The following is a 16,201-nucleotide window of genomic DNA, read 5'->3' as shown; positions in this document are numbered from 1 at the left end:
CTGAGGGTGGAGAGCAGTCATTCAGCCTGAGATCTGCAGATATGACTGTGAACACAGCAAAAAACTGCTTTAAAAACCTGTATTTTAGGGAGTAAAATAATGATCTGACAAATTGTGAGTGCTCTATTTTACTTGACAGTAACAGTCAACAGGCTCCACTATGAACTGGAGGGGAGGAGGGGTTGTAAAAGGAAGGGGGAACAGGGTGAGAACACTGAATTATGTTTAGTTTTATTCTGGCTTAAGTATGTAAATTATAACTTGTAAAAATACAATACTATACACACACAAAAACAGGAAAGCTTTTTTTTTTTAGTGCCAGGCTAAAACTTGGCCTCTGTTTAGTTAATTTGCCTTGCCTTTTTCTTAAACATCAGAAGTGTGTGTGCTGGGGGGATGGACAGACAGACTGTTTAGAGACAGAGCAGAGATCTCTGTCTGCTGCCTGGCTGATGTGACTTGTTTTGTGCAGACATCACGTGGATCACGGTGTCTGTGGCCAGCAAAGACATTTTGATACACTGGACATAAAGACCCCTGGGGATTTTTTTGGTTTTCTCTGCAGTGTAAGGGGATCAGTTGCTGCATCAGACTCTGTACAGATCCTGCCAGGGAATAATATCTCTCACTTTTATCTCTCTGACTTGCTGTCTGTGGCACACTTTACTTTCATCTTTTACACTGTCATATGTGAGGTTTATGGCCTGTGCTTGTGCTATGTCATAATATGTTTTCTAATGCCTTTATTTTGCTAAAATTATAAATTGTTGAGGGTTTCCTGAAGGAAACTTCATAAACCTGATGAAGCTTCAGGAGCTTTCATGGTAGATCAGTGCTCTGAGGGCATGATTTTGGCCAGGACAAAACTCAAATGAGTGGTTGGATGCTATAGTTGTTATTTGCAATCATCTTCCTTGTAGACAACAAGAGCCACATTAAAGAGATCCCTCAGCATCCTCAGTGCTGAAATTATCCCAGGTTACATTTTGCACGCTCATGGCACACCAAAGGTAAAACATAGCAAACAAGAGAGTAAAGTCCAGTCCACTTCTGAGCTGCATGTACTGGAAGGTACCATAAGCAGTTTCCTTCTTTACTAAATCTGCTGCCCTGAACTATCACTTTCTCTTCCACACCCAAGTTAAAAAATAAAACAGACTCTGTTTTTTGGTGGGTTATAGTATGTGGGTGTGTCTGGGTCCCAGCAATGTTGTTGTCTAGAGGAGCTGACCAGGCACTTTCCCATCCCTCCAAACTGTCCAACATCTCTCTAAAAACCATTGAGCATTTATTTGTATCCAGATCTCAAGGATTTCCAGTTAATTTTTTTCCCCACCCATGACACATTCTTCCATTTAATGAGTGTTTCACTCCACACAAACTCTGAGGGAGTTTTCGACTTGGCATATACATCAGCAAAAGTTGAGTGGAAACTCCTTTTTGCTCTAAACAAACACTTTCCTTTCCTTCCTACTACATTGTTTTTTCTCTCACAGCTGCATTCTGCAGCTAAACTTGTGGGACTACTGTTTGTGCATCTCTGTACTGAATTGTAGTAGCAGATTCCCTCAGAGCAAATGCTGCACAGGGGCCCAATATTTTACACTAGCAGGGAGGGAAAAGAGTGAGGAATACTTTATTCTTCATTAAATATAGCAGACAGAACTCAGCATCTGGAGTGTCTCATGTGTTAGTGATTAAGATCCCTTACTGTTTATTTTAAAGTACTCTAAGGGACATAAACTGCCCTCATTTCTGTGCCTCCTCCCAGCTGTATCTGACATACTGTGGGGATCTCTGACTGCTGTGTTTTTGCATCAGCCATCAACTGATGGGAGCCCTTTCATGTTCTATCCAATTCTCTCTGCTCCCCACAACCTTTTCTCATGTTTCATCATCTCATTCTTCTTTGACTGACTTTTACTAACAGTGATATCTAAGCCTGTTCCTTCAGCACTTTAGGGCAGCAGATGCTTTGACTGGAAGATGTTGGCAGTGTACATAGATCAAAGTACCAAATTCAGGTTCAGCATAATCATCCACATTGGTGGAACTGCAAGGATTATATTTAGGTAGTGGGGCCTGATCAGTTGAGATTTAATGCCCAGCATCCACAAAGCTTCTGGCTAATTAAGGAGTTGTTTTGTCTATGCTATGCAAGGATTTTTTGCCAGTATTGGCCTTCTCTGTTAATATTTTCCTTTCACTAGGACCACTTGCCTCTATTTCCTGCAGCCTGACCAGGACCCACTAGTGAAAATAGGTTTGGGCTTTGTCAAATGGTAGCTGCATGAGAAAGGATTCTAGTCAATGAAGCAAGCAGGAGTTGTAGGATCAATAATTCAGCAGTCCTACCTCTGAGCAAAGACAATTAACGCAGTAAACAAGGCCATACGGTTCTAGATAAGGATGCCATCTTTCTCCTACATGGTATTTCTTATCTTGAAACACACAGTATGTGTCTGAATCTGTAAAACAGTAAAGAATTGAAAGAGCTATGAATGAAAATTTCCATTCCGTTTTTATGAAGTATATTTAGATGTGCAGTTTTCTGTAAACTACTTTTTCTTTTCCTGAAGAATTACAGAACAGAAAGACCCTTAATTCCACATGCTGTTTTTTCTTAACTTCCAAACCAAAATAAATGGCATGGCCTCCCATTTTTTTTCCAAAATTGCAACTCCTGAAATGATGATTAAATGGCTTTTGTACAGGTGAGTTTATCCTTTCACCTGTTTAGCTAAGAAAATTTAAGTGCCTGATCACTCAAACAGGCTTATAGGAAACAAAATCTCTTCACTGCAAAACCAAAGCAATTGGTTCAACTGAGGAAAATCCCACATTGTACCACAGAGAGATGCTTAAATAATTTATGCATCAGCTTTCAAAATATTTTAAATCTTTTGTTCACTAAGCACTTCTGATCTTGCAGTTACAGACTTGCAGAAATCCACATACAGGTCAGACATTATTGTCCTATCCCTTCCTGTCACACTATGGTTTCACACTGAAACCTCAGATCTCTACAATAAAAGGGTGTTTCTCATGTGCTTCTATGTGGGAATTCCTTTCTGTTATCTAAATGGTATCCAAGTACAGTTTAATTCATTACCCATAGTATAGTTGATACTTCAGTATATCTTAAAAAAATACCCATCTTCCATGTGCTAATCCAAGTCAGGGACAGTCTTCACATTCACTGGGCTAGAAGAAAGTAGCCAGAGCTAGTGACTGTTAGTAGAAGCTCTGATCTGTTTTCCCTTCACACAGGAGCATAACAAATGGAACACAGGATGTGAAAAAGCAGACAGCTGGAGTTTGGCAATTTCTCACTGTTCTTTCTTTGAACAAGGTTCCTGCACATGGTTTTTCTGTGAGTGAGTTCAGTGGGGCAGAGGGCCTTTCTGAAACTCATTCTCTTTTTTTTTCTCCCACCTTCCTTGGAAGCAGAGCCTGCTAATACTGAGGCTAAAATTTTTAAAGGCAAATAATGTCTTTTGTAAGAAGGAGGCCAAACCCCAACCTGTGCGGGTAAGGAGAGCATTCCAGAGACTACTAACAAGGCTGAAGCAGTCAATAACTCCTAGGTTTATTTGGGTAGCTATTCCTGCTTGCCATGATTTCTGAAATATGTTAACATCTCCCACAGATGACAGGCTTTACAGAAATGCTCCCTTTATTTTGTTTGTATTCTTTTCAATTCTTCTCATCAAGTTTTTGACAGTTTTTTAAGAGAGAGACTCTTAATTTTCTCAAAGGATGTTGAGAATCTAATCCAGTTCATATGAGGTTGTTTTTACAACACAACAGAACAGTCTTGGACAAGCTTTACACTAGCTGAAAACTTCAGCACAATAGTCTTACACATGGGACAGATCCAGATAATCTGTCATATGTTTACAGAGGTTACTAAATAGAATTAAGCACACTCTTGACTCAGGATATTTGAAATAAAACAGATTCTCCAACTGATGTGTTATGTTCTTTATGATGCACTATAACCTGTACAGCTTCAGGAAGATGTACCCCAAGTGTGGCTGTGGCCTGATTCCACTAAATACAGGATTAGAAGGAGGAAGACTGTTAGAAGGTTTAGGACATTCTTTTCTGAACCAAATCTGAAAATAGAAGGAAAATGTCCAATTTAGGTGAATGTGACAGCTTTGTTTGAAGTCTACTTACGTTTTACTTGTTCTAGTTTACCTCCATCTATGAAAAGGAGACAGAGCACACCAAAAAAGATAAAATGAAAATTCTCCAATATCCACTTTCTTTCCATCTTTATCGTCAACAGGAAAAGAAAGAGCCTCCAAGAAGAGAATGTTGAGCTGTTGGGAAAAAATATTAATTAAAGTAAAATCTTGTAAGATACTCAATTATTTCATCCAGCACACAGAATTCTTAAACTGCCAGAACAAAAAAAAAAAAAAAAAAATCTGTATCATGCATCTTCCTTTCATGGAAACAGCTTTGCCTTCAGGTAATTTAATTTTTGGAAAAAGGGCCACATTCCTATTCATGAAAGCTGAAAACTGGATATTCCTTCTAAAAATGTCCTTATTTTATTTCAAAGCAATCTGGCAAGGAAGCAATCTAAATTCCCAAAAGTTCACTTTCCCAGGAAACATGTTTGGGCTATGTTCTTGTAGAGCATCACTTTTAGAGATACCTTTGGTGTCAATTGCAACATGTTTGCTTCATCCTAAAGTTAACCTTGTTGTCCCTGGAGTACAGGTCCTGTGGAAATCCCTGTTCAGGGTGAGCCACTGGCCCTGCTGCAGCAGTGGGAGTTCTCCTGACCACATCTAATAGGCTTCCAGCCCTATTCAGCTTCCCCTTCGCCCCTCTCCCCACCACTATTGTTCTGGTACTGTGTAGAATTAATTTTTCTAGAGTTAACCCTTCTGCTGCCTTGATAGCTGAGAGCAGAGTGGGGGAATGACTTGGCATCTTCATTCCTGTGGATCTTTAATGTCAAAATCCTGCATGTGGAGGAAAGCTTAATTTATTCTTCTCTGTGTGGTGCAGAGCTGGTATTGTACTTGCTGCATGCACCATTCTGTTTATCTTTTTCTGGGGTTTAACAAGTGAATTATTTTATGGAAATAATTAACTAACTAAAGCAGATTTTTTTAAATACAGCCAACTTAAGATTTTACTATTTTGCTGCTCCAATGCTTATAAACATTCATTGCAAAAGTGTTATCTTCCCAGAGTGCACTTGTCCATAACTTAGAATTGGAAAGATTTGGGTATGATTTTAAAAGCCTTGATATGGATTCACTATTAGTTTTATAGAAGCTTTAAAACCCCAAAAAGAGTCACTATTGGAAAAATGAGCAGTCTGTTTTGTAAACTAATATGGCCTCTTCAGATTTCATGTAAATAACAGAACTGTATATAAATATGTTCAAACTTACAAATAATCAAGGCAAAAATAATAATTTACATAGGCATAAGTACAGTGGTGGATAACTTAAAAGAAATTAAACAGTAAGTTTAAAAGCCATCAAAATGAAGATCTTCCTGTTAAGACTGTTGAGACCTAGGATACCGTAACAAAGGGTGTGTGATCTGATTTTATCAGCGGCTTCATTACCTTCATTGTTCAAAAATTCTCTGTATTCCCAAACCACAACCACAATGGACATCTTCCTTAACTAACTAAACCTGTGCCACTACTCTGTGCTCAGTTAAGCTCAATCAAAACAATGCAAATTGCCTCTGAAAATGTTTAAAGAAACCCCTTCTTTAAAGCAAGTCCCTATTCAGTAACAAAACATAACTTTCCATTTATTTTGCAAGTTGAGAATAATGTTTCAATTTCAGAAGAAGAGTTTAAGTAATTTTTCTCTTTCCAATATTCAAATCACACAGGACATTTTTGAAGCCAAACATGCTTTTAAAAACCTGTTTAACATTAAAACCTCATAATTTAGTCCCAGGACATCATGCATGCATTCAGAACAACAGTAGCACATCACTGGGACTAGCAGAAATGTGAATGTTTGAATATTTCAGCTTTCTTAGGGATTGCTTAAGCAAACAATAATTATAAATGGTGCACAATTATCCTTCGTACAGCACCTTATCTGTTAGCTAGGTTGGTTAGTTGGAATAGAAAGGCTCAGAAATCGACCCATTTTAAATGTCAGGTCTTGAAAAGGGAAGAACATTACAAAACTTGGACTGCTTGTTTTTAGAAATGCTGCACAGTAATGTGAGATGGAGGAGTTAATAACAGAAATGGGATGGAGACTTTTGATGTCTTTCTTAATTCTCTTTAATTTCTGCATTGTTGTTACTCCAAATATAAACACATACTTTTCACTATTAGGACACTCCCTTTATTTCCCCAAAGGGCAATGTCCTAAAAATATTCCTGGATTTAAATAATCTCAGTTAGTATTAACCTGTTAATTATTGGTGTATTTTCTGCATTGTAGAAACAATTAAAGTCATCCACACCGTAGTTAGTGTGGATGACTTTAATTACTTAGTGAAATAAAGCAGAAGGGGCTCTGTTTAACGCCTCTCCCTCCAAAGAGCCCGGCTTGTTAACTACAAGAGGCGGTGTCCGGCCTCGCCACGTTTTACGATTAGAGAAAAAACCCCGCAAAATCCAAAAATGGCAGTGCCGAGGGCAGCTGGCCGGGGCTGCGGCGATGCACCGGCGGGGACGGCCCAGCCCCGACGGCCGCGCTCCCTCCATCACCCGCAGCGCGAACCCTGAACCCCGTCCCTCCGCTCCTCCCGAGCCTTCATCCCTGCGGCGCGTCCGCCCGCTGCCGTCGGGAGGTGGCCGCAGGCGGGGGCTCTCCCGCGGGCTCCGCTCTCGCTGTCTGACAGAGCAGCCGCCCCTCGGTCGCCGGCCCGGGGAGCGCCCGCCGCCCCGCCCGGGGCCGGGAGGGGAGCTCGGCTCGGGGCTGCCCCTGCCCGGGGCCGGGCCAGGTGCCGGCGCTGCCCCGAAGGGGCGGCGGGACATGGATGGACCTGCGGAACGGGACGGACGGAACGCCCGGGAGGCGTCGAGTCCCCGCGCTGGGCTGTCCGTGCCGCGGCCTCGGCAGTAGCTCCGGCAGCGGGACCGCGCCTTCCCAGGGCCTCGTTCGGACAGCAAAGCTCACAAACCTGGGGCAGGGCTGGAGGCCGCTCCGCTCCGCTCGGACACCGCCGCGAACAGCGCTCGGGCAGCGGCGACCGCGCGGCTCCGCGCTCCGCTCCGCGGGTACGGGGGGTCCGGCCAGGCGGCTCCGCTGCTCACTCACGTTGCCATAATCTTCTCCCGCGGCTTTTAGGTGTCCCCTTCGATTGGGTAGTGGGGGGGCAAGCAGGGGACGGAGGGGGTCCTGCCGCCGCCAGCCCTCGACCCCCGAGTGATGGACGGGAGCGGAGAGGGAGGGATCCGCTACGCCCGAGCTGCGGGGTGGGCGCTCCGGAAGGTCCCGGGCTGGGGCACCTGCCACCGCCTGCCGCCCCGGGGAGGAGCGCAGCGAGGCCCCGCGGCCGGAGGATGCTCGGCGGCGGGTCCTGCCCCGCAGCCCCGGCGGCAGCGAGCGGCGGCGGGAGGCGGGGTGAGCAGGTCCGCCTCCGCCCCGGCCCCCTCCTCGCCCGCGCCCCGCGCCCGCCGCCCGGCCCGGCACAGCGGCGTGACTGACACGGCCGGGGTGGAGCCGCTCCGCCACGGGGGGCCGCGGACAGGGGCGACACCGGACGCGGGGCTCGGAGCCCGCCCGCCCTTTGGGCTGCCCTCCCGCCCGCGGGACCCGCGCCCGGCGGTGGGGCCATGCTCCGGTGCCTTCCGACCAGCTCGGGTTGGGTGACCGTGGCCGCTTTTCCTCTGCGGGAGCAGAGCCCCACGGGTGGCTTTCTTGGAGAGCGGGCTCCACACCGAGACGGCTTTTTAATGGGCTTCTTCTAGTCAGGGTGCCCCCCGAAGCAGACCCCACGGACTTAGCATCCACTGGGATCTGCCAGACACCTTCTGCTGATACCCTCTGGTCTGATTTATTGTGTTAGAAGGTTTCAAGGTCACATTGAGATTCTGGTGGAACTAAATTAAACCCATGACTCATTATATGCTTGGTCAAACATTCTTTTTCTGTCTTCTTGTAGCCCCTGTAACTAATAAGAAGAGATCAGTGAACTCTTGACAAATGATCTGAGAAAAAGGGTGAGGTATGAAAAGACATCATGTGGAGAAACAAATTACAACCTATTTCCCCTAGTTTGGGACCAGGGTGTTTGGGAAGCACTGCTGGGAGGTCGTACACCTCTCAGGCTTAGTAGATATTTTCAGAAGGCTGAAAATTGAGCAGAACTTTTGTTTCTTCCATTGTACCTTGGCTGGACAAAACACTGAAGGTGCAGTGTATGGTAAAACCTTATACTAGCATGAGGGAAGAATAGATGACTTGCTAAGGCTTTTGTAGTGTGACTTTAAGAGCAGCCAAGGCTGTGTGTCAGTCAAATGCAACTCTATTACTTCTAATATTAAATAGTAAAAAGAGAAAGTTCTGGAGCTAAGCATTTTGAAAACACTGCTCCATGCCTACTTCTGTGTCACTGCCACTCTGTCTTGCTGTGCAAAGGCAGTAACCCATGTTCCTGAGGAAAAACCACTGCTTAAAGCTCTTAGTTCCCAATGTGATGCCTACGGCTGCAGAGTGATAGTTTAGGGACAGCCACTGTATGAAACATGGATGGGCAAAGGAGAAAGAAATGGTAACTCTGAATCAGAAGTATTGACTGTAACTTGCACATGAAAGCAGAGAACCTGCTGTATGCAAGCTCCAGTCCCACACAGGGATATCCATGCTCATGGAGCAGAGTTAAGCACATGTCTGAGCTTCTAAATTGTGGGGCTGTAGGAATGTTTTTCCTTTAGGTGTTGTGGTGGGTTAGACCATACAGGCTCAGCCTGTGAGATAAATTGCCTCTGAATAACACAGACACTCAAATGTGTGACTGAACTGACCCTATTGCAAATCTGGGTGAGTGGGAATCCACAGGTCTTTGTAGACAGGTTTAATAGCTTGGGTTGATAGCAGCCACATGACTTTAGTAAATGCAGCTTTGGGCCTGGGCAGAGCTCAGTTTTACTGCAGAGACATCCTCCAGAACAATCCACCCAACTCTGTCAGTGTTCTCTATGTATTTTTTCTCCATGTATTTTCTTCTCTGTGCTAATACAAAGTCCAGTGTGTGCAAAGACAACAGTAATTGTTGCAGTACTCTTTATGCCTCCTCCTTGTGTGTCACCACAGCCTGTTATGCTTTGCCTTGTCTCACATCTAACACAGCCCCATGGCAGGGCTGACACAGCACTCACAACTTAGCAAGATCCTTGCTCTGTGCTCGTGCTCAGCAGTGGGCTCCTACTGCAGCTTGTGGAGTTCAGGGCTGCTGTACATGTGTGACACAGAGAGCTCTGGAGAAGCATCACATCCACTGAGGTTGCCCCTCATGCTGCCAAGCAGAACTCACTGCTTGAATATGCTTTGCATTCTGGTGTCCAGGCGGGAAAGAATTGCTCCTGCTAGTGAGCAATCAAGATTGAAGGATGCCCTAAGTTTTTATAAGCACAGAGATTTATCCATGCAATTCTCATTAAAGATAATGGAAATTAAGCAGATAAATAGTGTGACACTGCCAGTAGAAGTCCATGTCCCTGTGCTGTGCCTCACAGTGACTGAGCAGCATAAAGGTATCCTGCTATTATTTCTCAGTTCTTGTGAGGGGAAAAAAAAACAGGCTAAAAGATTCATGCCAATGCTAACATGTTTACACACCATGTGGAGTTTTCTTAATTGCAACAGACGTGGAGCTCTGAGAGATATTAGACACATGACACAATAGCCCTATTTTTTTTTCTTCTGTTTATCTGTGGTCAAATTTTCACTCTAAAATGTATGAAAGGAAATTCTTAGTGTAATGATGAGCATCCATTGATATCTGCATTCCCATAAATTCAGTGAAGTCCTTTGGAAAATGTATCTTAAGATGCTAACAATTATTCCCAGCGTTTTATAAAAATATCTAAATTACTTTTTGTGGTTTGGATCAGCTCCCCCCAGTTATCATACTGGGAATACAATCTGGATGTTCATCAAGCAGGCTTCACATGTACTGTCCAACAAAAAGGGCTTCAGATGTGCATGATTTTGTGATTATGGCATAGGATGGTCATGAGCATTCTCTACCCTCCTATTTTTTCTGTAGCATGGATTTCATCCACAGTGTGCTGTCAATCCTCTAGCACTAGAAATTAATTTATTTATTTGCCAGTGAGACAGATGGATGTAGTGAGCCTGAGATTTCAATTTAGGCATTACATAAAATGTCAAACTGCAGCCCTATTCCTCATTACCTTGCTGTGGATATATTCAGATGGGACTGAAGAGTAGCTGAAAGTTTTTCATTGTTCTGTCAAAAAATGCAAATAAAACACATCTCTTTAAATTTAACTTCCAAATACACAAGTGAGAAGAGACTCACAAAACCTGCCAGCAGCAATGAAAATGCAGGAGAAGGCAACCACAGGGTGTTTCATTCCATCCTAGAGTAAATGACACTTTGCTAGGTGGGGTGTTGAGAATCTCAATGTGTAGAATAAATATATGCACTCAGAGGTGAGGCCCTCCTGAATTTTGCATGTGCTCATTATTTCCTCAAAGTGTTCATCTGCAAATGTTTCTAATCTAATCTAATCTAATCTAATCTAATCTAATCTAATCTAATCTAATCTAATCTAATCTAATCTAATCTATCCCAGATATTTATAAGATACCTATTACCACCACAGTGTGTGTGCAGCTGTAATTATGATGCTGTAATTCTTTCTCATATCTGTCATGTCAAAAAACATCAAAACAATTTGTAGGAATAGAAAGTTCTTTGGTACTTTCATGAGATGCATGAATAGCAAGTTCAAATCTTCAGTTCAAACTTTCATCTATAATTTCTGTATGGGCAGTGTTTGTGGGCAGGAAGCACAATTAATGCTTCCAGAAAAGTGTAAATCCATAAATCAGGCTATTTTCAGCAATTGAAAAGCAACATCAGATAATCTGTATAAGTGATTATAGTGATTAGTTCTGAGTTCTGGGATCAGCTTCACCTTCATTGTCTTTTCACTACCATACATTCTTGAAAACAGCAGAAGGTGGCACAGTTCATATAAAAACAACATATGTTCTTTCTTGCTGTTGCAATTGTTGACTAGAATCACACTTAGTAAAAATTTTCAGGAGTTTAAAAGAATTCCAGTGATTTGCTCTTAGTCCTGCTATGCAGAAAAAATCCTGCAACAAATCTTATGGATTAATCATACCATGATTAAGATCCACTTGCTGAGGCATTTCTTTGCAGCTGGCATCCACCAGATAAAGCCAGCCAGTCCTGTCTCCCAATGCATGACAGGAAGGAGTCAAGGCAGGCTGAATGAGGCTCCAATTGCAATTCAAATATGCTTTTATAAACTGTGATTAGTGCTGCTAATCTCACTTTGGTAAGCCAAAGACAATAACAAAGTTACTGAACACCTTGGCTATTATGTAATTCTTTTGCTTAGACATTTGCTGGTGTGAGAGTGCCTTTGAAACCCATTAGTAAAACTGAAGTTGCCAAATGATTGATCTCTTCTCTAGGGAGAGCAAAGTCAAATATGTGCCAGCATGGAGCCAGAGCCTGCCAGGGGCTGAGGACTTGAAAATCCCATTGCTACGGGTGAGAGCTGAGGACACAAAGTCCTTGGTGTAACTGAGCTCAGTTGTAAAATGAACTAATGGCTGTGGAGCTGTCTTTTCCTAACATGTTCCCTAACGTGCTGACTTGCACTAAGCTGTGATGCCAGCCTGCCTGATTCTGACTGCAGGCTTAGGGAAATCCAAGCTGGGCTCTGCCTCAGTGTCCCACTGACCGTGAGGGCACTCACCAGCACTGAGTGAGGCCAGAGGGGAACACCACTCCTTTCTCTTGTCTAGTTCATAAAGCCAGCCTTAACTTTCCTTCATCAGAAGATGGTGATCCTTTCACATGAACAAAATTGCAGAGAGACAGAAAAAATAGCTGAGCTGTGTCAAAAAGTCACAAGGACTGCTCAGCAGAGGATGGGAACAGTGGAACTATCCAAGAGGATAATGGTGAAATTAGAAATGGCTTTTTGAGAATAACCAACTACAAAATAAAGTTTAAAGTGCGGAAAGGGGGGACTTCATTTCATCCTTAAAAACATCAGTATAAAATACATGGAGAAAAACAAACAGTGAAGACACTGTTGCTAGTAGGCTGGCTTTTAAAGTATTAATGGAACGTCACAGAACAAGAGTTTCTTTTATTCTTTTCTATCCCAGCTCCCTGCTTTCAAGGTTCTTGTGTGAACATGCTGCAGTTTGCAGGCTGTGAAATTATCAGACCTGGACCAGTGCCAGTACAAACCAATTTATTGGAGTCCAGCAATTAACTAAAACCTAGAAAGCTTGATTAATTGTGGCACTGCTCAGCAGGGAACATTGAGAAAAAAAAATCATGACACTCCATGAGTTCTCTGTTCCATATACCAATTTACATTATATGTAAAGAAAAGTTTCTTCTCTGTAAATACCCTTACTTTATTATTTTGCATCATGTAGAAAGAATAATTACAATGCCATGTGAGAAAATGCTTGGCTCTCTGGATAATAATTTCATAGTAGATGTTATTCTGTTACATAATTTTTAAACTGAATTTATATCTCATTGTAACCCCAACAATAGGATATATTATTTTAAAACATTGTTTCATTAAGCTTCTTTCTGGAGGGACATATTGAGAATCCAGTACTGTTCTGTTCCCTTCTATTTCTTCAAATATGCATGTGTGCAAGAAAGATGAGGGTTTGATAGTTTTTCAGAATTATTTAGGATAGAAAAGAAGGAAACTAATAGTTGGGCTGAGAAGCAATTTAGTAGGGCAGAGTATGTTGACTGAAATGAAATCCTGGATTCTGAGGAGGCAGACATTATGAGAAGCAACTACAAAGTGTAATTTAGGTGTTAGCTGATTTTATTATGATAGTATTTACAAATAGTGTCCACATTGTTTTATTGTAAGGCTTATCATAAAAGTCTATGCATAAGGCAAAATTAAAAAATCTCATTCCAAGATGCCTTAGTGGCACATGAATCACCTTTAGTATAGATAACTGAGAAAAAAATAAATATTCCAGCTTAGTGTAATGTATCACTACAGCATATTGTAATGAGTAGTACAAAACACTGGATCTGATTCATCTTAGTTCTCCTTACATCAAAATAATTCAATGGTTAGTACTGGAAAAAAAGCTGTTTAAAGATAAAAACTAGTGGTAATAGAATTGTCACCCCTGCCCAGTGACAAGGAATAGAAAGATACATGAAAATATTTTACCTTTTCAACATCATTTTGTATCCTAATCTGCATCCAACCGCGACACTGTCACATTCTCAGATTTAAAGAGTGCAATCCATAGACAGGGCTAAATCACATTAGGCAGCAGTGATAATGGAGCCTGGGCATGCACAACATCCCAGCAAGCCTCTAGCTGGGGCTCTGGGGTGATTTGGGACATTCAATGAGGTAGGAAGGGCTGTCTCCTCCAATTTCACTGTATTTACTGGGGATTTGATGTATTTTTTTAAAGATATTTGCAGTGGAAATCAGTTTGTCGGAGGTCATCTAATTGAATCTACAGCCCTGGCAACCCTTCACAAAGGCTGCCAGGAGTGACCGAGTTGCTAGTGCTTAACTGTGAATACCCAGCAGGGGTCCTCCACAGGCCTGAATACAGTCAATTATGTTATTTTTCTAAATATTAGTGACTCAGCTGTCTCTGCTTGTGAAGAGTTGCCAGGGTCAGAGATACAATCAGGCAGATCCTCCCCCCTTCACTTCTAAGAGATGGGGAGAATCTTTTAAATAATCCTGAAGTGTAGAGAAGGGTTCTCACAGGCTGTGCTGCTTCTCCAGGGTGGGTGCATAGGGTGTCCCAGGTTTGAGGGGTGCCAGGAACCAGGCAGGGCACTGTGTAAGTGCTTGGGGGAGCACTGCTGTTTGTGAGCAGCTTCCCAGCTCTGTGATGTAAATAGAGATTTCACAGTTCAGCTCAACAGGCACTAAAACTGAGACGTTTCAAAAGACAGAGGAACTAGCAGCTTGTCTCACCCCTTTAACACTTTTTTGTTCTTTCTGTCTTCTCCTCTCCCTCCCACCTCTCATTGTGCTCCAAATATCTCTATGAAAGGAATGTTTCTATGTACTGTAACAATTCACTTTTCGGTTTTCCTTTGTAGACTCATCGAGGAGAGACACAAGAGTGGTGACTAAGGAGAGCATTCATAGTCTGGAGGGCTCTTCCCTGACACAAATGCCTCAGCAGCCACAATCCTTTGCCCTCTATACGGAGCTCTGCAAATATTTTAGGGTTTTGATTGTAACTTCCTTAGTTTATGCCAAAAAGGCTCTTTTCCAAAGCCCAGCCTTCTTGAGAAACAGTATCCCTATCCCTATGGTCCATAGCCCAACTCTTATCTGATCAACAGTTTTTGGCAGAAAGGAAAAACCCCTCTAGAGCATTTGGGTGCCTGTTCATCGTTTTGGCCCAAGTTTGAGGTAGTGTTTTGGAGTTGGCAAAGTTTCTTAATTTACTGCTGTTAAATTTTATCCAACTTTAGGAATATTATGTGGATGTGGCCAATTTCCAGCTATTCTGAATCCATTGCAAATACTTTGCCATCATGTGTCCAAGTATAATCCAATTTTGATGGTTTTAATGCCAATACAATTTCCCTGTAAGTACCTTCAGGCCTGGCATCTGAACTGCAGTGAGCAGGGGTTCAGCTGCTTGGAGCCCAAGTCCCAGGAGGTGACACCTTTATTCCTTTGGGTCCCTGGCTGTCCTAGAGGTGGAAAACCCAGACTGGGTCTCTAGTCACCACTGATGTTTCATCTCTGACTTGTTGAACATACATTATTTGCTGTGAGAGTGAGGGTCTAGGCATTTCCTTGGAATGAGCAGAGAGTCTGGAGTCATAAGGTGTCTCTTGCTATCTGACATCTGAACACTTCAAATTGGGGTACTGGTGTTCCAGCTGTGTTAGAAATACAGTAGCTAGATAAAACTGCAGTGAAAGCAGAACTGAAGTTTCATATGTTCAGTACTGCAGGGAACTTGACTTTGAAGAACTGGACATTATGAAAAGGGTGCCTTTGTAGCTTGTTCTTGCTATAAAAACAGGGAGGAAACCAAGCCACCTCTGTTATAGAGTTTCCCCTGGCTGGAGCTCCCCTAGGGAGAAAGAAAATAACCCAGCAAGGGAGAGGAGGTCGCTGTGTTTAGACAGCCTGTCCTGATCTGCATGTGCCTCTCAGGAGGAGGAGTGCCCCAGGAAGGTTTTGATGTCTGGGTAACTGCCAAGGCCACTGTCCCCCTCCTGTAGGAGGATATGGTTTGGGCAGCAGCTGTGGCACTCTGAGGAAGAGATGGTTTCCTCAATGTTTTCATTTTTAATTCATTGCCTTCTCCCCAGATTGTTGTCATGATAGCAAATACATAGTGTCAAATTCTGCCCTCAGGCAGGAATGAGGACTCCATTGTGGAAAACTGGAATCTGGATGTCCTTAACATTGCAAAGTTACATGTGACCTACTTTAGTCACAGAAATGATCAGGACAACAACATCCTGTCCTTCCATCCAGCTCATCCAAGGATTCATCATTGATGTAAATTATGATGTCCGTTGTTACAAGCAGCTGACAAGCATGCATCAAAAAGAGAAATGAAGATATTTTGAACTTGTGTGTCAGCAAATACACCCTTCTTTTCTTCTATTGACACTGTCATCCATAATTGTTAACAAGACTTCCTGGTTTTCTGTTCAATAACATTCAATAACTTAAACTCTTGGCAGAATTATACCAATAAAAAAGTGACTTATCAGTCAGTGTGTTCAGGCTTTGTGAGGAGAAAATTCTGTCCTGATTCTATCCTCAAAGTGTTCCACCCTATTGCATGCATTCAGAGATATATTATACCATTGATTGGTGGTATGAGACATTTTGCAGGCCAAATTCATGGCTAGAGGAAGCAGGCAGGAAAGCACCAGTTCAATTTACTTGAACTCATTAACATCAGCAATTACTCACTTTTGGGTTCTTCTGTGCCACACTTTTCGACTACCTGAC

The 16,201-nt window shown here is 42.7% G+C and overlaps 2 protein-coding genes across 4 annotated transcripts in view; one reads left to right on the top strand and one right to left on the bottom strand.

Moving 5' to 3' along the window:
• CHRDL1 (chordin like 1) overlaps positions 1-7,213 on the bottom strand; it is a 37,452-nt gene extending 30,239 nt beyond the window's left edge. For 2 of the 3 annotated variants that reach the window (XM_063170542.1, XM_063170543.1), the window contains exons 1-3: positions 7,132-7,191; positions 4,183-4,328; positions 2,356-2,468 (exon numbers count right to left, since the gene is read on the bottom strand). In XM_063170542.1, the coding sequence (XP_063026612.1) occupies positions 2,356-2,468; positions 4,183-4,279 (210 nt within the window). In that variant the 5' untranslated portion in view covers positions 4,280-4,328; positions 7,132-7,191. Of the gene's footprint in view, positions 1-2,355; positions 2,469-4,182; positions 4,329-7,131 lie in introns of all 3 variants that reach the window. The other variant, XM_063170545.1, reaches the window with a different exon arrangement.
• PAK3 (p21 (RAC1) activated kinase 3) overlaps positions 1-16,201 on the top strand; it is a 174,942-nt gene that overhangs the window by 23,349 nt on the left and 135,392 nt on the right. The gene's annotated exons all lie outside the window — the stretch shown is intronic.

The sequence above is a fragment of the Melospiza melodia genome, chromosome 16, assembly GCF_035770615.1.
Source record: "Melospiza melodia melodia isolate bMelMel2 chromosome 16, bMelMel2.pri, whole genome shotgun sequence".
Taxonomy (NCBI): Eukaryota; Metazoa; Chordata; class Aves; order Passeriformes; family Passerellidae; genus Melospiza; species Melospiza melodia.
Note: the sequence above shows the minus strand (reverse complement) of the source record. Positions and strands in the feature narration are given on the sequence as shown.